This window comes from Vidua macroura, chromosome 6, assembly GCF_024509145.1.
Source record: "Vidua macroura isolate BioBank_ID:100142 chromosome 6, ASM2450914v1, whole genome shotgun sequence".
Classification (NCBI taxonomy): Eukaryota; Metazoa; Chordata; class Aves; order Passeriformes; family Viduidae; genus Vidua; species Vidua macroura.
In genome coordinates, this window is record NC_071576.1 from 27115479 (window position 1) to 27137189 (window position 21711).

Below are 21711 nucleotides of genomic sequence, written 5' to 3' on the forward strand. Positions count from 1 at the left end.
AAAGATTTTGTGTAATTTATGAAGCCAACATGACAAAAGAGCATTAGACTTCTGATTTTAATTATCTTTTATTAATATTATAATATTTAAGTGCTAAATAATTCCAGTCACATCTTTCAGAGTATGCAGAAATACTTAATACACCTGTATTTTTCTTTTTCTCTCCGATTTGAATAGCAAGGAGAGGGAAACCAGCTTTTTGATGAAGGATGAATATAGTTTAAAAGTACGCATAAAAGTTATGGAACTATTGTTAACAGTAAATTTATATGAAAATAAATCAAGCTGGTGCTTAAGGGAAGGACTGAAACTCAGTTTGAATTTATAGTTCTATGTATTTTGTCTTTTAGGTCTGGCATGATACTACATAATTCAAAGTGATACTTAGTCAGTCATGGTAAGTTTACATTTTTTCATCTTCAGAATGTTTTATAATTATTGACCATTCTAGGAAGATTTCTGCTGGGTCAGTGAAGCTGCATCTGAATGCATCCACATGTTTAGCTGTATCTTTCCCACTGGGTACACAGAATATAAGAGAAATGGAAAACATTTTCCAACTAATTTTAATATTGCATGAATCAATCTTGCTACAGCAGAAAACTGCTATAGGTACATTCCTGATGCTTTTGCCATCTTTTGTAAAACACCTTAGTCACTTTTGCATCTTCCTAGCCTTCTGCCACTTTGTCAAGCACAAACAGAGGGGCGAGAATTCTGTTCCGGTTTGTTTCCACAATGCAACCATTTAGCACCATTTCATCCAAAATGATGTGCACTCTGTCCAAATTGAACATGATCTAGAAGCATTTCAAGTTAAGTGTATTTTGAACAATGTGAACATAATTCACAAAAAAATTAAGCTCCTAAGTCTTCAATAAAAATTAACAAATATAGGTATTTCTTAATTTATTCTAGTTAATTTACTATTATTTTAATAAAGCTAGGGAAACAGTTCGACTGACACTTTTTCCTGATCACAGAGTGGTCAGAATTAGAAAAGTTGAAGCCCAAGCAGTATCCTGTCCTGGAATATAGCACTAGTACGTAGTGGCAAAAACCACTACGGTGGTTAGTTTTACTGTCTGCCTGAGGCACCATGTATTGTCTGGATATGAAATGTTATCAAGGGGTCACAGCCTTCTATGTGAAGATGCAAAAATTCTGCATTCCTCCAACGAAAGTAATTAGCAAGTTCTTAAACACTAGATTCTCAGCATTTCCTTGTCCTGAATAACTAACAGTATTTGATCTGTTTGGACATAGGAGTATGCTGATACATAAAGTTGAATCATTGATTGAGCAGTAAATCTCATAAAGAAGAAGAAAAGTAAATCAATAAGCACATCCGTCCAAAAGCACATCTGTCTTTCCTTAACTTTATCTAGCAGCATCTGTCTCAAAAGAAACAGATGACAGGCCTTCCTTCCAGGGGTCTGAAGTGGTGGGCAGTCATGACACATGAGTGCATCCATGCAGACATGAGTGTCCAGCACATCCACTGAACAACTGCCAAGGGTTATACTGTGAAAAAAAGACTTGGATGCTGCCATTTATCACCAGAACCTGAAATGGAAACAGGCACAGCAAAGCAGCCTGCTGGGTGCATCTGTTATGCCTCACTGACATACATACACAGAGCATGAATAACCCTTTCTCTGCCTAGCTCTCCACCTGTTGCTGCTCTTTACATGTGTTCTGTGCTGAGCACAACAGGTCTGCGTTGCCTTCATTTTGTACCTTCTAATACTTGCCCATGTATTGAGGACTGCTGCAGTGGAGCTAGCAAGCCTTCTTACAGTAACTGCTAAATACATCTCTCAATACTTTCCCCCCCACTTTAATGAGTCTCTTGAGTGCCTTCTATCCCATTCTGCTATTTATGACACTGTGAATTGAACTCAGGAAGACAGCCTGGTTTTGTTCTAGTGTTTGTATTTATGTTAGTGGACTTCCCTGCTAAGCAGTGGAGTTGCAAGAATCATGTTTTTGAAGTCATCAAGGGTTTCCTCTGCTCTCTGTGATAAATATCTGTCTTATTTTTTGAACACAATTCAGGCATTGAAGAAGACTGCTCTGTCTCCTGGCTGCCAACGGATCTGACTTTGGCAGTCAGCTGTACTGCTCTGCCAAAGAGCTGGAGCAGTGTGAGTACTGAACTGCAAATGACAACAGCTCAAGTTATCTATCTATTTGTTCCTCCTTGCTGTGAACGCTCTGGGCTGAACTTGGTGCTACTATGTTTGTGCAGAAGGGGAGGCAATTTTAACACTGCTCCAGAGGAAGTGTTCTGCTTGACCAAGAGCATAGCAGGTCTAGGTATGTGTAGTAGCACAATTCAGGTCCCCAACTAGTTACTGCTAGGTGAGAAACTATAGCTGTCAACAGGGTCTTGGGGAAGGCCATGGTTCATCAGACAGCTTCTAATTTGCTGACCTAAACTTAACTACCTAATTTAATTCTGAATTATTTTTTAAATACCAGACTTCTTCCTGAATCTGACCATAGGCCTGCATTTTTTCTAAAAACTGTGCCTTTTGATACTGAGGAGCAGTGCTGTCCTTACAACTTCAATCACCATTTCTGTGGTACCAGAGAACACAGGTGGTAGCTTTACTTGGCTTGGCAGTTTAAAGATTGAAGCCAAATTTCTTGCTGTGATAAACTTATTGAGTAAATCAGCCTTTACAGAAATATTTTAATTTGAGAAGTTAGGATTTCTTTATTACAGTAACGTGAGAATTTTTAGAAAGATAGCTATTTTGCTGCTTAGTTCACCTCTGGCACTGCTCAGTACTGGGCTACAGGATCTGTTAAGGAAATTAGATAACATTCCATTCAGGTTTCAGCAAGTGAGAAATCCAACTCCTCCTGGCTTTTAATTTTTACACTCTACCACTGATTCACACTGCCCCAGTTCCCATAGCAGAGCCCAGACCTTCCTCTAACAGTTCAAAAAATCTAAAACCCAGACAACTTAATCAACCAGAATCAGTGACTATGCAGCAACCTGCCACCCCCATCTTATTTTTCTGCATCATCCTCTTTAAGAAAACATTAAAATCACATTTTAATCAAATTTTGTCATCACAGTTTTTTCCCCACTGTATTTCCAGAAGTGCCAATACCATGTCAAAGGAAAACTGTACCCATGCCAATAAGAATCTTGGAGCTGTTCCACTCAGACCCAAAGTAGTTCAGTGAGATGACAATTTCCCTGCAGGCCATTCCAGGTTATTTCCAAATGGGCTTACTCCATTGCAGAGAAGTGGCATGACTTCTGTCCTTTTCTAGTATGGTAATCTCACAGTCATCATTCCAGAAGTAGTAATTCCATCTGCAGTTTGAATGGGGATACTAATACCATTCTGGAAAGATCTATCAACTTGATTTTGGAAGGTCCCAAAGCATTCTTCAACGTCTACCCTCAACCTAACATTCCACCTCCCTTTACCACACTGTTCTTGGTAAACAATTGGATTGTACAGGGAGCAACCCTATGTCTTTTCCCCTTCCTGTAAGTTTCACCTATGCTTTATGGTTACATCTTGCCCAACACAGCTCAGCCATTCATGTCTGAATGCCCTGCCCAAGGAGGGATATGTATTTGATCCTTAGCAAGGCTCATCCTCCCCACCTGTTACTTGTTTGGCAAGTGTCCCTGAATTTCAGGGTTTAAAGCCCTGAAGTCATAATCCACACCCAACTGAATGCAGCAAAGAAGACCAGTTTGAGCAGCTGGCAACAGGAAAAAGCTGTATTGGTGTTGGCACTGCCATGTGCTCCACCCAGAGCTGTCATTTAAGGTCCTGCTTCCAGTAAGAATCCTGGCTGCCCACAAAAAGAGCACTAAGGGACTTTCACTAGATCCATGCAGAGGATAACAAGACTTTTTAAAACAAGAATGCAGAGGAAAACGTGTTCATCTTCTGCATGACAGCCTGGGTAAAGGTGAGCCCCCCTGGCTTTGGCTTCCCAATTTCTGACAATGCTGCAGCAAGCTGCATACCAAGCAGTAGAAGTAAATGGTACAATTGGCATTTTAAATGTTACACTGGCTTTTGGTAACTTAAAGATCTCCCCTTCTTAAAGACATTAATGGTACTTTCCACTGTCCCAGAGCTTTTATGGCAAATGCATACTAAGAGGAAGTACATGTGACACAAGTATTGTATATATAGACAGTTGAGCAGGGAAGAGGTGAAGGAAAGAAGGGGAAAAGGCACAGTTAGGACTTGCATGTAATAAATAACTTCTTCCTATGGAGACATTTTAAGAGATCTCAGGGTTTTCTGGGCAAGTAATTGAAGGGTGTGTCCAGACTTGAGATGATGAAGTGCACCTTATGATCACAGAACACACCCAGGAGCACAAAGGCTTTCTGGATTACAGTACAGGTACATATGGGGCAGATGGTTTGCTACTGAATATACAGCACTACAGACCCTTGATTTCCATAGTGTACATTCATCTTCAACTAGAGATTAGTTGGGAGTTGCTTCTTTATTTAGTCTAGACTCACACATTCTGACTTATGTTTGCCAATGTTCACTTTCAGTAACTTTTAGCCTGTCTAATGGCAGTCACATTTAAGGCACTGAAACCCATGAAATGCTTTCTTGACCATTTCTTCTTCAAATGACTATGTTGATACTAAATAGGAGACGAAGGTGCCTTCAAGTTCTGTGAAGTTCTAGAACAACTAAGCTAATTTTAAGCTAGGTTTCCATTATACCCATTTATGTTACAGTGCAAACTGAAGTGCATCCTTATAAATTCAGAGAATAAATTCATCATTCAATTTTCTCACTTCTTAAATGCACTGTATTCTCAGTGTTATCCCATGGAGAACTGAAGAACAGTTTATTCACATGTATCAAAGCTTATCTATCCTAGGAGGAGCAGCAGCAGCTAGTTGCAATGGAATGTAATGGCTTTTTTGGATCAAGACAACATTCTTCAGATGCTTGGTCCTAGAGCACTCTGTCACCCCCTCCTTCCCATAATGGGAGCATAAGTATCTGTTTCTCTGGAAGTTAATAATGTATCTTCAACTGCTTTCACCAGTTCAGACAATAGAAAAGTTACCTTTAGTAATTTTAGAAAGTGTCATAGTTACCAGCATTTCATTCCTTATAAAGCTGCTGTCCAAACACTTGTGTTTTTATAGTCTCTCTTGTCCTCCTCATAGCAAGAAAGTAGTTCCTACACCACCCAAGCTGGAGTTTTAGTGCTACAGAAAACCCTTCCCCTTACTTTATAGACAAAGTGAGCCTTATCCAGTGCTATTAACACACTAGGGTATAACACCCCAAGGACAATTTCAGTACTTGTTCATTCAGCTGGCCCAAGAGCACTACTTACTGGTATTTTAAAAACAATCCAATGTCATTCCAGCCTAGGTACTCGTAAGTGTGCAACTGACTCAAAATTAAAATGGACATCATATAATTGGTAAGTGGTTCAAAATTCACACATGAAAGCTTCTATAAAAAGCTGGCTATTCTCAAGTACTTAGTCAGCCAGTAGGTAATCTTTGTTTGTTTTTGCAGAATACATGACAGAAATTGTGCAATTGTTCATGCATTGTTTAGCATCCTACCTGCCTATGTCATACATACCAACATGATGTACAAATCCTGTTGGGATTTGTACCTGTTGGGATCTGACCCAGTCCCTGCCTTGTGCCCAAGGCACCCTTCCTGACATCTGACTCCAGAGAAACCATGACATGAGCTGGATACCCTGGATGAATTCAGGTGTGGACCTAAATGAAAGCTGGAGTTCTGCCTCTGCTGGAGCTACTCTGCCAGGAATACTGGGGTAATGCACTATGTCTGGGAGCTGCAAGAACCAGTGCACATGCTGCAGGCTTGGTGTGGGCTCCAGAGACACCTCAATTGTGTGATAGGCTTGGCCTTTGGATTTAATGCTCTGTGCATGGCTGAATAGCCTTAGTAATTATGGTCTATTTTAAATGGGTTTTGAGTTAATGTAATTTCTTGCTATTTTTTTCATGTTAGTGAACACTACTGGCTATATAAAATAGCCACTATCACATTTAAAATAAACTTCTTATGGATCTGTACACAAAAATAATAGCAGGGAGTCAGGAAATTATGAGAGTCTCCTGCAGGATACTCTGTAAACAAAGATTCTGTAAATATTACTTAGTGTTCACTGTTGCAGACCTTCAAAAGACAACTTCTCCAGCAGATATTTTGCAGCCAAGCTAACTGCACTGTGCACAAGAGTTAGTGTGAGACCATTTGGTAAAGGCAATGGTTTAATCGCTGGGGAGGATATTTTCTTTCACATTATGAAAGGCAGGTTGATGGTTTATTTCTTGCACTGTGATAATAGCTAAAGGCACTTGCTCAGATTGTTCTTCTGGATCAGCTATTCAAGCTATTGTCAAAAATACAGTCCTGAACAATCCACTTCTTCCTAGTTACACCTCTGCTTTACATTTAATAAGGGAGGGTATTTCATTTTGACTATTTTAGGTAGCCTTTGAACTTAAGAATTAAGCTCTTCTTGAATGGGAGAATTATTTTGTACATATATAGAAGTAAAATGTTTTATTGTAAAGTTGTTCCTGAAATGTATATCATAAAAAAGTACACTTCTGAAAGCTAAAGCTACATACTTCATGCATATGTCATGTGTGTTAAGGAGAGACATATCAGACACGAGGTTTTCCAGTATTTTTTCCACTATGACCAAGTAAGTTAGAAATGCACACTCCTATTTTCTAAATATTTATAGTCATACCGTCATGTAGATGAGACCCATGTAGATGAATTTCTGCAGGAATCATTCAGACATGGTATTGCACCTGTTTCCAGCATTAGTGTTGGCATATAATGCAACAACTTCTCCAAACAGTGCAGACTAAGGATAGGATGCCATCCACAGGGATCTGGACAAACTCCAGGAGTGTGCCCATGGGAACCTCCTAAGCTTTAACAAGACCAGGTGCTGGTGCTGCACCTGGGTCAGGGCAACCCCCAGTACCAGCACAGGCTGGGGATGAACAGACCCAGAGCAGCCCTGCCCAGAAGGACTTGGGGGTGCTGCTGGCTGAGAGGCTGACATGACCCAGCCATGGGCACTCCCAGCCCAGAGAGCCAAACGTGTCCTGGGCTGCATCCAAAGCAGTGTGGGCAGCAGGGCCAGGGAGGGGATTCTGCCCCTCTGCTCTGCTCTGCTCTGGTGAGAGCCCACCTGCAGGGCTGCATCAGCTCTGGGCTGCCAGCACAGGAAGGACATGGAGCTGCTGGAGTGACTCCAGAGGAGGGCCACCGTGATGATTAGAATGGTGGAGCATCTCTCCTCTGAGGAAAGACTGAGAGAAATTGGATTATTCAGCCTAGAAACAAGATGATTTAGGAGTGACTTAATTGGGGCCTTCCAGTACCTAAAAGGGAGCCTTACAAGAAAGCTGGAGAGGGATGTTTTACCAGGGCATGTAGTGACAGGACAAGGAGGAAATGGCTCCAAACTGAAAGAGAGCAGATGTAGATTAGATATTAGGAAAAAATTCTTTACTGTGAAGGTGGTGAGGGACTACCCCAGGTTTCCCAAAGAAGTCGTAGATGTCTCATCCCTGGAGGTGTTCAAGACCAAGGGTGGACGGAGCTCTGAGCAACCTGGTCTAGCGGAAGGTGTCCCTTCCCATGCATGGCAAGGGGCTTGGAACTAGATGACCTTTCAAGTCCCTTGCAGCCCAAACCATTCCATGATATGTAGCAGCCTTTCTCAGTTATTAAATGGACTAGTAGGAGTAGCTCAAGGTGTAGAGCTCTTGGTAGGAAATTGCTGAGCAGAGGCAGCAGAATTCAGAATAGTCAGTATACCAAATGACTCAGATAATCAGGCAATTGCATGGTCAAAGTACACTACATGGAAACATAGGGGATTCTTTTTATGTGTAATTATTAAATAGGTCAGGTCAGTCTCTAATTTGGCAAAGCTCATATACATGAACACAGCCTTCAACTGTACATATACATGTTCAGGATTACAACTAACAATACAAAAACAGTATTTCTATAATCACTCACACACCTTAAGTGTCCCTTCACATTGGAATGTCATTATTGCTCTTTCATAGTATCAGTGGATTTAAGGGTGTTTTACTAACACCACAGCATTTTCTAAATTTTAGGAAAGAAACATGGACAGTATGTGTGAGTGTATGTACACACACACATGTATATGTATATATATAGTCAGCAAATGAGGCAGAGTTACAGCATGTAGCAAGCTTTAAAATATTTTCAAAAGTGAAATTAATTATTTCCTGTTGTTTTTTGTTTTGTTTTTTCCTTTTTCAGTAAAGAAGTAAGAACAAGAAAAAATACAGACTTTTTCTGTGTTCTTCATAAGTGGAAATTCATAAATAAACTAAATTACTTGACAGTACTTGATTGCAAGATGGCAACTGTATTTCAGGTGTGTAACTGAAACTCTTTGTACCAGCAGATCCCAATTAACCAACAACAAATACAAGCAAAAGAACTGCTGGAGTAGAGTCAACACACAGTGTGTTGGAAGAACTGAGAGGGAAGACTGTGCTACATTCTCCTGTGTTTTATTTACTTGCTATTTATGTTTAATTGTTCAGGACTGTATTTTAGTATTTGTATTTGGATGAGTTTTAAATAATATTTTATTTAATACCCTGCAAAACATAATGAAAATACAGCAGTGTAAGGGGAGAAGTGGGAAAAGGTAACACCTCGTTTCCTAAATATTCTCCTCCCACGTTTTTCCCTCCTTCCAAAGATACAGAAACTAAAACTCACTTCTTGCTTTCATGAAGTAAGATCAAACTGCAAACATAATCTTAGAAATAGTGCTGCTATTTGGCTCAAGACACAGCTGTGACATTCATTTGTTATTACAGTAATTTCAATATCTATTTTATTGTAACTCAAAGTGAAACTTTAAACTACTTAAGCCTGAAAGTTCCCCATGAATTTAACTTTTCATGTATTTAGTTCTCTCAAAGCAAGCTCTCTGTGTCTTACTTTAAATGGAACCAGGCTTAATGATGGAGGATTTAAATAGGTGAGCCATGTGAACATCAGCTATGCTTTCAGAAAGGTGCTAAAATGGTGCTACTTACTCCAAGTGCAAAACTGGTGAACATCTCCATTGACTTGAGTGATAGTTAGTGCTATGAAGACAGTATGAACTGGAACATACACCAAAAAATGATAACAAATGGATTTCTGATACTGAAAAGGATACATCTAATTCACTCTGCAAGGAAAAGAGATAGACAGCCATTAGTTACAGTTTGATCTCTTATCTCAGATGATCTCATTTCTTAATCATTAAACATAACACATCCCTTCAAAGGATAAAGAAAGTCTTCAAAATAATGATAGAAAATTTTAGAGTGATTCAGATTCCTGTTCTGGACTGGACAATGACATACTCTTTCCTGCAACACTGCTTTGCTTTACATGTGCTATCTGTCTCTGTAATCAAAGCTGAAAAAACTCACTGAGGTCACCTACAAGTAACAATTTGAATATAGGCAGTGCCATTTGAGTGAGTGGGTGGAAAACCAGCAGCTCTAATCATGGCAGTTCCAGCCCTACATTTTCTCTTCCTTGTCCTGCAAAATCAAGATGTTAATGCCAAGTTTACACAGTTAAAGTTGTTACTGCAGATCATTTCAACAGCAAAATTTAGATACTGTATAATACCCACGGCTGTGGTAATGGCTGCATATATTAAGAAAGGCAAGGCAACTCCAAGCTTTGGAGTTCTTAGCACTTCTAAGTATTCTCCAGCCCCAGCAACACAATTCTTCATATAGTCATGATTTCCCTTCTATTTTTGGATTTACTCCAAGCAGTATTACTCATTTAACCAAAATGTCTGAGTTAGAAGCCCTCGTGGTCTCTCTGCAGTCAGCAGAAGAGATGGGGATCTTCACCAGTTGACTCGGCACACTTGAGGCATGACTCACTTTCTCGAGATACTCATCAGTCTCCAGTGCCAGTAAAGGGAGCTTAGGATGACCAAATTTCTAACTTAGGTACCTCAGTTAAATAGCTAAACTTAGAAATAATTAATCACAGCCTTAGCACTTAAGATCTTGCCGAGTTGTGTGGAGATTCCCCTGTCTCTATTAAAAAAGGGAATCTTTACCTGCTATCTAGAGAATTTAGTTTGATAATGTGATTTTCATTCATGGTCTAAACCTGGTTTTAAGGCAGAGTAAAGCCAGTAAGGTTTTGCTGGTAAAATTGCTACTACTTCTGTGGTCTAAAGATGATCTAAACTGGACTAGTTCTAGTCTACAGGCTTCTGTTGAGTGACTCTGCCATTCTTCAATTAGAAGTTTTTAATGCATCACAGAAATTGCATTTTAAGGGCCCGATCAGTTTAAGTTTTCTCAGCATTAAAAAAAGTAGTTGGAGACATTGGAATTCTGACCAGTATGCAGAATTTTTCTTGGGTAGCCATATAAAAGTGAAAGGGACTCAGAATTACATCTCACAAAGAATTCTGAAAGCTTTCCCCCTAATTCCATTAATGTTTGTTCTCATATCTGAATTGAAGCTCTGTAAACTCCATTAGATAAAAATAGAGTACGTGAGAATGTTTAAAGCTCTCAAGTCTAAAAATAATAGATGACAAAATGTCCTTCTAGAGTGGGACACATGTTCTCTCCTTTCCCAGAGTTCTGTCTCCATTGCCATCATCATAATTTGAGATTCTGCTAAAATTCTGCAAATCCTAAACAGTAATCTGTAAAAGTACAGATTTATACTTTCTTGCTCTGTGGTTACTGCCAGAAACCCCAGCTAGAATTACAGCCCTTGTCTTAGAGCTCTGCCATTTATTGTGTTATATGATATTAGAACCAGAACCATCAAATGGCATGAGATTTCTTTTACCACCCCCCTTTTAGGTTCCTCTGTCTCAAACCCAAAATGCTACAGACAATAAAAAAAACCCCTCTGGTATGATGAACGCAGCAAATTTCCAACAGCTATCAGTGGTTGGGTTATATATGTGGTCAAAGGATTATATATGTACTACATTTATATGTATAACTACATCTATTTTTGCTCTGCTTTAATTGAATAAAAATTGAGAGGTGGTTGGCAACTGTTAGCTCAATCAGGCAAATAAGATGTGACTAAATTTTAATGTGCATTCCTGTGCTGCCAAGATCTAATCCCATTCCTGGTTATCACTACTTAGTTGGGACTACAGTCAGCAATTTTAAGAGAAATTCTGAACTCAGTGCAGTCAGAGAGTGATATACTTAGTACCAGCAGTTTCCATGGGCTGGGGCGACGTCAGTTGAGATAACAGCCTAAAAGATTTGCCAAACATCTAAATAGTGAAGGGCGCAGATGACTTTGTCAAGCATGTCCTTGAATTCACAGAGGGAGCTCTGCCATGCTTGCTGTGGTACTAGAACTGGGAAAGCAGTTTTAGACCCTGCATACTGATATCTTGTTTGTACAGTTACCAGTGTAGTACCCTCAAGTACATGGACTACAGAGGAAATATCCAGTCCTCTTTTCTGAGAGGGATATTCAACACATTTCAACAGAGGTTAACTGAAATTGTGCCAAAGTATGATTCCACTCAATTTTTCTTTGTAACAAGATTATTACAAACCCTGTATTAAATAGCAAATGTTCTAACCAGAACTGCAAAGCTGCATTTTCAAACTTTGTAAAAACAAGCAAGCAAAAAAAATCTCACCACCAAAAGGAACAGTGTTATTTTAAATGGAGCCATGTCTGATGTTGAATCCTTAACAAAATTACTATCTCTATAATAGTTGTTTTATCAGATATCCACTGTTGCCTGACAACAATATGGGTAGTACAAGTACAGACTGGTTTTTGAGATTTCTTTTGCTCCATTCCTCTGATCTTGTTCAGTGAGAGTGATGTCAGTTCCCTGCTTCATGCTTACACCATCTTAATCATGAATGAAGTTCATTTGGGGAATTTAATGCTATAAAGTGCATAAGAACTGCAAAGTAAAAGCTCTTTATTTCTTTAAAACATATAAAATGCCCATGGCTAATTTAAGAGTATATGACCCAAAGAAACCCCATAAGACCCATATGCCTGTGCTTTTCTAACAGAAATATTTCCGGTATTCCTTGTCTGATAATTTATAAACCATGTATACTTTTACTTCTTTGAAAAATCAGCTCATACTGCCTTTCCCCACAGTGATAATATTTATCAAAATTCTAAAATATTAAATATTTTCTCCTTTGATTTATTCTCTGAAATGACATTTCCACCAAAGTTTTGAATGAGAAAAAATGTTTTATAACAGATTTAACATCTCACTCACCACTCTGCTGAAGTATTTGTCCAAAACTTCCACAAAATTATGAATTAGTTCATATACTGCCATCTCATTCTGAAATTAAAAATAACTGAATATTAAATGAATATCTAGAAAATGTAATATTATTCTTTCTGTGTTAATTCAGCTTGTGGTGAATGAAAAGCCACTAGACAGTAGAGTAAGCTCAGGCCATGTAGTCACCCAGCTGAGGTGCGGAGAGCTGGGCAGTGCTCAGGGCAGGAGCTCCAGGCTGGCCACACAGAGCAGCTCTGAACAGCCAATGGCTTCTCTCCCCTGGGCTGCTGCCATCCCACTGCAGCCCTTGTTCCACCCCTCCCAGCTCGGCTCTATGGACACACACAGCTAACTAGGTTAAGCTTACCCATGCTGAAATCACACCAGCCAGCTGCAGCACAGAGCCAGCCTCTGCTGGGCGATTTCTGTAGCAAAGCCAAAATAATTTGTCCCAAATTGCCTGCCATGATAACCCTGACTTGAAGATACTGTGCTAGGCAGCAGCTACCTTCCACACCACCCTGTTAAGGTCTCCACCAGTAAGTGCTGAATTAATTTCTGAGAACCAGTTATCAATGCAAACACTAAGGCCTCCCAGGTGCAACCTGAACATATGAAATAGCATTTCATATTTATTTCATAGCATTTATTTCCCTTTTTGAAAAGTAAAATAAATTGGCATCTTTATAGCTGACAGTATAAGAATTTTTTCTTTGGCCAAGGACATTAAAAACAGAGATAAGTCACCACAGATGAGACAGCTGACCTGGCTGTAATGCTAACATTTGCTGAGAAACCCTACCTCACATAAATAAGTGTAGAATCAGTACAAGGCTCAGGAAGACTACCTCATGGTAACAGTTCATTCTACTGCTAAAGACCAAAGTCAAACATAGCACACTTGCTTTTATATCTGTCTTCACAGAAAAAAACTTTGGTTTTCTTTTTTTTTTTTAATTTTAATGACTCCTTGAAATTCTCTTATTGCTATTGGAAAAATCCATACTGGAAGAAGACTTGAGCTCTAGCCTGTGATAATCACTACAAATGTTCATTGCAAGAGGGTATATAATTTCTTACCTCTGTCTGGTCAATGCCAACAACTATGAAAAGGGCTGCATACTGTCGGTACACCAGCTTGAAGTCCTTATACTCAACGAAAGAGCACTAGGCAGAAGCAAAATGAGTCAAATATAGCAGCTGCCATTTAAGCCCTTTCAAAAAGAGACCTAAAGGTAATTTTCCTATTTAAAAAAATATCAATATTTTAATGTAAAAATTAAAAATATTAGACTTCCAGACCCAGTGGTGAATTAACATGTCTTTCCCAAAGGGAGGGAGCCAGGAGATGGCGCCGTTTCACGCCGCTAGAGGAGACGCCGCCACCTTTTCTCTCAGTGTCATTTCGCTCGGTGCCCGAAATGGCAGCGGCAGCGCCGGCAGCTCCTGCCCTGGCAGGAGCAGCACGAAGACGTTCCTTTCTTTAGCCACTGTCAAAGTTGCGAACCAAGGGACTTATAAGAACTGCTATTTTTATTGAGGTTTCCTAGAATGAAGTATGTGAGGAGTGCTGTGCAAGAACACACATCATTAATGAAAAAAAGCTGACTTCAGAACACAAACCAATAAACTTCATTCACTGCCAAGTTACATTTTTCTCCTCTAATTCAAGGCAATATGCAGAAATTTGGAGCTTTTATTAAAGAGCCAACGATTTAATTAAGAGAGCAATGAAAATCTCAACTTTCATCCAAAAATTTTTCAACTTCTATGTTTTCTGACTTTCTTGCAGAACATATGAACACTTCCTTTGAATAAAGAAGTCTAATACAGAGGCCTAAAAATTTGCGTTTCCAAACTCCCTTGTGCTTTAGATAATGTTTTCATAATTTGGAATCCTCTACCCTAAGTTTAAATTCGGAGATGTCAATATTCTGCCTTCTTCCTTCTGGCAAAACTGTAATATCTCTGTAAAACCAGTAATAAAAAAGAGTTTTTATGACTTCTGAGCTTCTTCAAACAAAGAAGAGGAATCTATCATGACAGTGATACACACAACTCCAAAATCTCTGTAAGCCTCAGAAAAACATATTTATTCAATACAGGATAACAGTTCAACTGACTGAACCCACAGTCCAGAAACTCCATCTTTTATATCATGGGTACAAATGAGATAATGACCTGCGATAGACACTGATAGGTTTCAGAATTATCAATAGGAAAGGTGTGAGATGTGGATGAAATAAAACCTACCTCATCCTTTGAACGGGAGAGACAGCTTTTGATTACTTCAGTTTCCAGCATTGCCCGTTTATTAATTTCTACATGCTCATAATACCTGGACAGTCTTGTTTGACCTTGTTTGTTAACCATAAGAAAAAATTTTATCATTTCTTTTTTGTTGATTTCAGGGGTAGATTTCAATTCTGGGTGCAGGAATCAGGAAAAGTATTTCTGGGAGCAGAAAAAAAAAAAAAAAGGAGTAGTAATACATAGGAATAAAGACTTCCTAAAAGCTATCCACTCCAGGTATGCATATATTTATGACTGAGTTTCTTGCCAAAACATACGACATTGAAAAAAAATCTCAAATCTTTTGCACACATCCCATGGAAAACCTCCCTTTTTTCCCCACACAACTATTCACAAACTATCTAATAAATAACAGCTTTCACATTTGAAATTTTCACGTTTCAATCAAATTAATTTTTTGATAGGATTTGGGAAATTGGAGGAGTAAATAATTACTTCTTCATAACCATAAATCTACTCACCATTTTCCTCCCGCATGCTAACTGGTTTGCAAACATCAGAAATTTGCCCAATACCAAACCACACTAATACAGTTCCTAAGAGTAAAATTTGCCCATAAGCACTTTCTCCCCCCGACTTGTATTTAACAATTACATTCATTGATATGACATTGCCATATCAAATTGAATGGAGAGATGACAAAGGGAAATGCATGGGCCACAACATATGATCATTTCTTTAATGTAGAATGAGAGACTCCTAAATACTTGGGTATCTGCAGTATCTATATCTTGAGATGGAGCAGGAGCTACTGAAATCCATCTTCTCCTTTCTGATTTCCCACACCGATGCAAAAGGTAAATTCTGTACTTAATGAAAACTAAGTGTGGGTTTTCAATATCTAAAGAGAAATTGGTTCACATTAATAACTTAAAAGAGCTTCATCTCAATATAAATAAATATTAAACCCAACACCACTGAAATATAGCTGTAAAATATAAATATACCACATGCAATGTACAGTGAAAAAGAGCATTGAAAAGAGCACAGCATATGCCAGAATCTGCTTCCTAAACAACTGACATCTCTGATGTTTTGAAAAGCATGAAAATAGAGTAAGTTGCAAATGTAATTTTTTTGAATAGAAGTTCTGGGTTATTTTCTTTAATGTCTGAGAACAATCACTGTAATGTTTTCCATCTGACTTTCTAATTGCATCCCAGATTTATTGGCCCAAATAATCTTGAGGTTTGTGCACTGGAAATACAACAACTACTGCAAAAGTTATTCCTTTTTTTCCAGTTCAGAAGAGTTGGACCTTACCTGGTGCATCTTAGGTCTCACAGCTTCTGTGACAAAGTTTAAACAGAAAAAAACCTATCAGGAATCCACAAAACAATACAGTGTAGCTCTTTGAGTAAAAACAGTGTATCTTAATGCAGAAAAGCAACAGGAGAAAAATACAAGCAAGCTCCATAGGTGCTGCATCATATTACTAGCAACTTGAATAAACTGGTATACACCATCCATGGGTGACAAATCTTTCATGACAGTGATGCAACAAGTCCCAATATATTGTGCTGACATTAATTATTGTTTACTTCTGATTCACAGTGGTCACTGTTTTCTGAAAAGCCACCTCTTTTACCATCACAAGGATCTCAAGAAAGTGACCCTTTTTTTCTCAGTGTACTGTGGTTTACTCTATCTACTAAGAAGTTTACATTTTCAGATGTAATTTCAAATGTATTTTTACTAATTTGACTTGATACTGAGAATTCATTCTTAGTTGAGTGACACATAGTTAATTCAGGATCAGTCCTCAAGATAACAGAACCTATTTGGAATCATGACAATCTCAGAGCTTTCTTACCTCCTCCAGGCATGTGAAGCCTCTTCAGGAACACACTTCTGCTGCGTCACTCTGACAGCAGAGTCGTGGATGCTGGTCACTGCTGCTGCCGTGGTGCATGCGGCTGCTGCACTGCACCCAGGGCTTCTGAACCAGCACGAGTTTGTCTCTGAGAAAGAATGAACCATGTCATTAAGATAAAAAAAGGGCCCAGATAGAAATGTATGATGGGATCTTCACTGTTGGAGGCAAGTAGACTGACATTGATGACTAAATGGGAGACTACCATCTACAATCTTTGCTGTGTTTAGTATATGGCTCTTTCCCCCCCCACCACCACGTTCTATTTTGAATTGCTGCCTGAAGTTAGAGTTGCAATAAGATATCTTAATATTTTTAATCATAAAGTTGAAATACTAAGATGATGTAGTCAGTTTTTGATAAAAACCTTCCAAGAAGGACAAGGCTCAGAGTCCCCTAGCAAGAGCTAACCTCATGATAGAAGGAACCTGAAACTTTAAAGCTGCTTAAGAAGGAGCTGTGGCATGAAAAACAATCTAAGAAATGCTGCCCATTGTTTTAAGCAAGCTCAGACACAGGAGACCAACTGAAAAAGCTGTCTGTCCATGCTAAACAGATAATAACAGTGATGTAGAGAGCTTTTCTTTTTTCATCGGAATTTTACACTTTGTGTTTGGCGCTGCTGAAACAAGAATTAATGGTTCTCTGTTTTGATCCAAGCTATTTTAATAATTTAATCATAAATGGTACCAAGGGCTTGAGAACAGGAAGACAGGGAGAACAGTACAACTACCCCAGGAGCACTGACAGAGCTGTTGTACTTTGAGTTACTGTTAAGCAATACGTAACAGCAAAACATATGACAAATTCATATGTATGATCCTATTGCAGGATTGGCCCCTAATCCTAATTATTCCTTTATTAACTTAATCTTTGTACATGGTTAATCCCTTTCTGATGTTATGATTATTTTATCTGCATGTATCCTTACGAATGGCCTGGATTGTTTTACAGATGAAAATATTAAGACCAGATTGGTTTTTTTAGAATCTGCACAAATGCTCTTATCCAGAATAGATTAAAAAAAGAAAAAAACTAATAAGGTTGCAACACAGGTAGAACCATAGTAGCACTCAAAAGTGTTATCTGTAATTTATGAGACATTTATGCATAGGATTAGAAAACATAATCAACAGCTTTTGAATCTGTAGGAAACAAGTCCACTCTTTCTGTAGCCATTTCTGTATTTTCCCACCAGCCCCAAAGATTTCAAGATTTTAACCAGAAATTTTGTTCATATAAAAGGCAGCACAAGCACACAAGTTTTGTGCAGAAAAAGTGGAATAAATTAACAAGTTCACATAATAACTTCGTAAAAATTTACAAAACGTATGCAAGCATAGATGACTTTGAGAATAATGCTAGGTTAAAAATATCTTAAGGGGTTTCTTTATTTCCTTTAGAACTAATTCTGAAAAAAATCACTTGTAGTAGTAAAAGCATTTGCTTGCACAATTTAGGCAAGAAAGGGAAATGACTGAGTTTTGTTTCTAACAAACAACATTTATTTCTTCTCTTTTCATCTTGGCTTTCAGATACAGAAAACACGTTAAAATGAGTTTTGCATACATAGGATGTACAGAAACCTGTGACGTATAATAAACAAACAAAAGCCTATCTGTGCATGTTATGGGTAAAGAAACCCCATTCCTTCAAGTTCTTTGTATTTGAGAAGCTGCCTTTTATGATCAATAATCAGTACTCTACTTAAAAAGCCAGCTACCTTTCCCTCTGGTACAACTCTTACATGCTTTTCTGAGCATTCTCATGCACATGTCTGCGTGTATCCATGCACACACACAGAGATTATGATGCTTTTATACATGCAGAATCAAATGGTTCAAGGGAATTGGTGACAAGATGCAAGCCTTTCATATTTCTGCCATTATTTTGCTCATTTTAGTAATGAAAAGACATTACTATCTGAAGGCTGTTTGTCAGAAATGAATAGGCTCTCTCATTCCAGGTCACTGGACAACTATCTGCATCACAAATGCGCTTAGGAACTGAAGAATGGAAGAGACTATCGAGATCCTGATGGATTGTGAAGTCCAACTCTCTCCATCCCAGTCAGCCATGCATTAGAAATTTTGTCCAGAACAGCCTACGGTACAAGCTTCCTTGCATGTCCTGCATACTCAATCTACAAAACCCCTATGGAACTCTATCACTGAATAAAGATTCCCTATAAACAAAAACCTCAGAAGGTATCGCTTGGGGAAGATACAACAAGCCTGGAAACTGCAAACTTTCCTTCAAAAGAAGTTACCTTCTGGAGTGACTAAGTAGCACTCTCCTTTACTTCCCTTACAAAATACATCTGTAAGGATAATTTGGCATGCACGCAGATGACGTACAGTTTTACTACTGAGATTTAAATATGAGCTGTTACAGTGTGTTAGATCTCACCCTCATTAAGGTATCTCTTGCAGATAGGTATCTATGAGAGAAAATTCATATCATGATTGCCCTGTGTGACTCACACTGCCAGGCTGACATGGTTCAGGAGCTGCTTCCAGGACATGTCAGCTCTGCAGGCTGCATGACCACATGAGACACCTCGAAGTAACTTTTCCCTGTTTGAGTGACACTCCTTTTCAGATAACAGCTGAGACCTCACAGAGAGGCAAAGCCTGCAATACCTGTTCTGCAGATAAAAAGATCTTAAGTCTCCCACGAGGCAAACCCAGCTGATTCTACATGCAGTAATATAAAGCATATTTTAAATATAATTTTTTCTCTGGTATAGATACAAGCACTGAATTTAATTTGTCACAGATTTCACCAGTATTTATACGTAAGCTGACACATACAAAAAGAAACACAACCTAAGTTTGAATTGTACTTGCAGTACAGCTGCAATTCAAGTATTTTAGTTATTTCAGCCTAAGAAAGGTTTGCAACATTCTAGGGCTTTTAGCTAGAACCTAAGAGATAAAATCTCACAAAGAAGAAATGGCATGACTACATATTTACAGAACTGCTTCACCAAGAAGTAAAAATAATTTACTTCCCTGTCCAACTCTAAACAAGTTGATTTGCTGGATGCAGAGATCTAATGGCACTTTATGTGCGCATGAAATGTAGAATCATAGAATATTCTGAGTTAGAAGGGACTGCCAAAGATCATTGAGTCCAGCTCCTGACCCTGCTCAGAAAATCCCAAGTCATATCCTGTGCCCGAGAGTATTGTCCAAAAGCTTCTTGAACTCCGTCACTCACCCAGCTTAGCGCTGTGACCACTGCCCTGGGGATCCTGTTCTGGTGCCCAACTACCCTCTGGGTGAAGAACCTTTTCCTGATATCCCACCTAAGCCTCCCCTGGCACAGCTTCAGGCCATTCTCTCAGGTCCCTCAGGTCCTGTCACTGGGCACCAGAGAGAAGAGACCAGTGCCTGCCCTCCTCTTCCCCTCAGGAGGAATTTGTAGACTGCCATGAGGTGTCCCCTTGGACTCCTCCATGCTGAACAGATCAAGTGACCTCAGCCACTCCCCATATGCCTTCCCCTAGAATTAAAGCATTAATGAAAAATTTTAAATGGCTAAATGATAGAGGCATGAAGCACAAGGAGATGTAGCAAAAGGAACAAGTACTTTTTACACTTTTGTTTATTGAGTTTCTTATAGATTTATTGCACAAAACCATGTAGCAAATGAAGACCACACACATAATCAGAACTCTTGGTCTTCCTACTTTTGTTCTGTCAGTGCACAAGGCTTTAATAAAACCACATACTATTTTAAATTTAACAGTAAAAGTAATTTTTGCAGTCTAGTTTATTACTGTGCCCATAAAAATTAATCAAAAAGATGAAACAAGTATGCCTGTGTGGCTTTAAAATAAAACACTGTGTTCAATTTCAGGACAGGGATTTTTTTAAAAAGCAACCTTAATTATCTAGGGAAGTCAAGGGAGGAAGAAAAGAATAAAAACGTTTTCCTTTGCTGTTATCAAAATGCTGGCTGAATATAGTAACAGAATTAAATGCAATAACTCCTGTATAGTCAGGAATGAAGAATGTCCTGAACAATTGCAGCTAAACAAAAGGTTAAACTAATTATGAGCTAAGTCTCATAATCAGTTTTTAATAATGATTAGGTAACTGTCAGTAGACAATGAAAAGAAATCAGCTGAGGTGGAAAGGAGCTGGATTTAGATTGCCTAATCAGTATGGAATCAGGAAGAATGGACAATGACATTTTAGTAGGAAATGATTTAATGGAGAAGAAAGGAAGGACTGGATGAGCTAACTGAAGCATCAATACACACCTAAGGAGAGACTGGTAAAGAAAGGAAACACCAGTACTGAGACAAACGGTATTTTTTTCCAGTAATTAACAGAATTCCAGGTCTGTCAAGAATAACCTTTTTTAGGAAACTACCCCTCTAGTGAATGAGTACAGCAGGTAAAAACTTTGAAGAGAGGCAAAACCAAAGACCTACCTTACTTAAAATGGGTGACCTATGGATCATTTGAAATAGGATGTGACGATAATTTTTAAGTATTACGTTTCAGAGTAGTATTTTGCAATCGAGACAATTTCACCATATCCAAACTACAGCCTCAAACACTGCATTGCTATCACTGATAAAACTGAGCCAGATAAAATAGACCAGTAATTTCTTGCAAAACCGTCCTCACGTGGAAGTTTTGAAAGAGCGAACATGGTGCACTCTTCCTCCTCCAGGGGGGAATACATTACACACATCACAACCGAGGTATCATGAAGATGACCAGAGATTAGCCAGCTTCCAGAAACATACCGTAAATTTAATATATCTATTCTAAACCACCTCCTTGTAGGGCAAACTCAGTGCACCATTAAACCGCGCAGAGTCTCAAAAACGGAAGTGTTGGACTCGCGCTGCGCTGGCTGCGCGTCGCTTTAGGACGCGGGCCCCGGCCTGGCCGCATTCCCGCCGACTCTTCCCAGGCGTTCGGCACTCCCGAGTGGCGGGGCGAGCCTCGCCTCCCCGCCACTTCCGACTGTCACCGGGGGCAGACGGGAACCGCCCGGCCGGGCCCCGCGCCGCCGGCCCCGCTACCGACCGACCCAGGGCCGGCCCAGCCGCAGGAAGCGACTGCCAGCCCCGGGCCCGTCCCGCTCCCCCCGGGCGCGGCGCTCACCTCCCTCCCGCGCAGGCGCGTGGGGCCGCG

The 21711-nt window shown here is 39.3% G+C and overlaps 1 protein-coding gene across 3 annotated transcripts; it reads right to left on the minus strand.

Annotated features, from left to right (window-relative positions):
* Positions 1 to 49: 49 nt before the first annotated feature.
* Positions 50 to 21663, minus strand: AP4S1 (adaptor related protein complex 4 subunit sigma 1). Of its 3 annotated transcripts, none has more exons than XM_053980180.1 (8): positions 21318 to 21663; positions 16493 to 16640; positions 15943 to 15968; positions 14620 to 14820; positions 13447 to 13533; positions 12355 to 12423; positions 9259 to 9270; positions 50 to 800 (listed from the first exon to the last, which is right to left on the minus strand). In XM_053980180.1, exons 4-8 carry the CDS (start codon positions 14755 to 14757, stop codon positions 672 to 674), a joined length of 435 nt encoding a protein of 144 aa, XP_053836155.1. In that variant the 5' UTR covers positions 14758 to 14820; positions 15943 to 15968; positions 16493 to 16640; positions 21318 to 21663; the 3' UTR covers positions 50 to 671. The 3 variants fall into 3 exon arrangements, with proteins under 3 accessions (XP_053836155.1, XP_053836154.1, XP_053836152.1); XM_053980179.1 differs by having other exon boundaries at positions 9247 to 9270; XM_053980177.1 differs by lacking the exon at positions 50 to 800 and adding an exon at positions 813 to 2810 and having other exon boundaries at positions 9134 to 9270.
* Between the last annotated feature and the right edge of the window lie 48 nt (positions 21664 to 21711).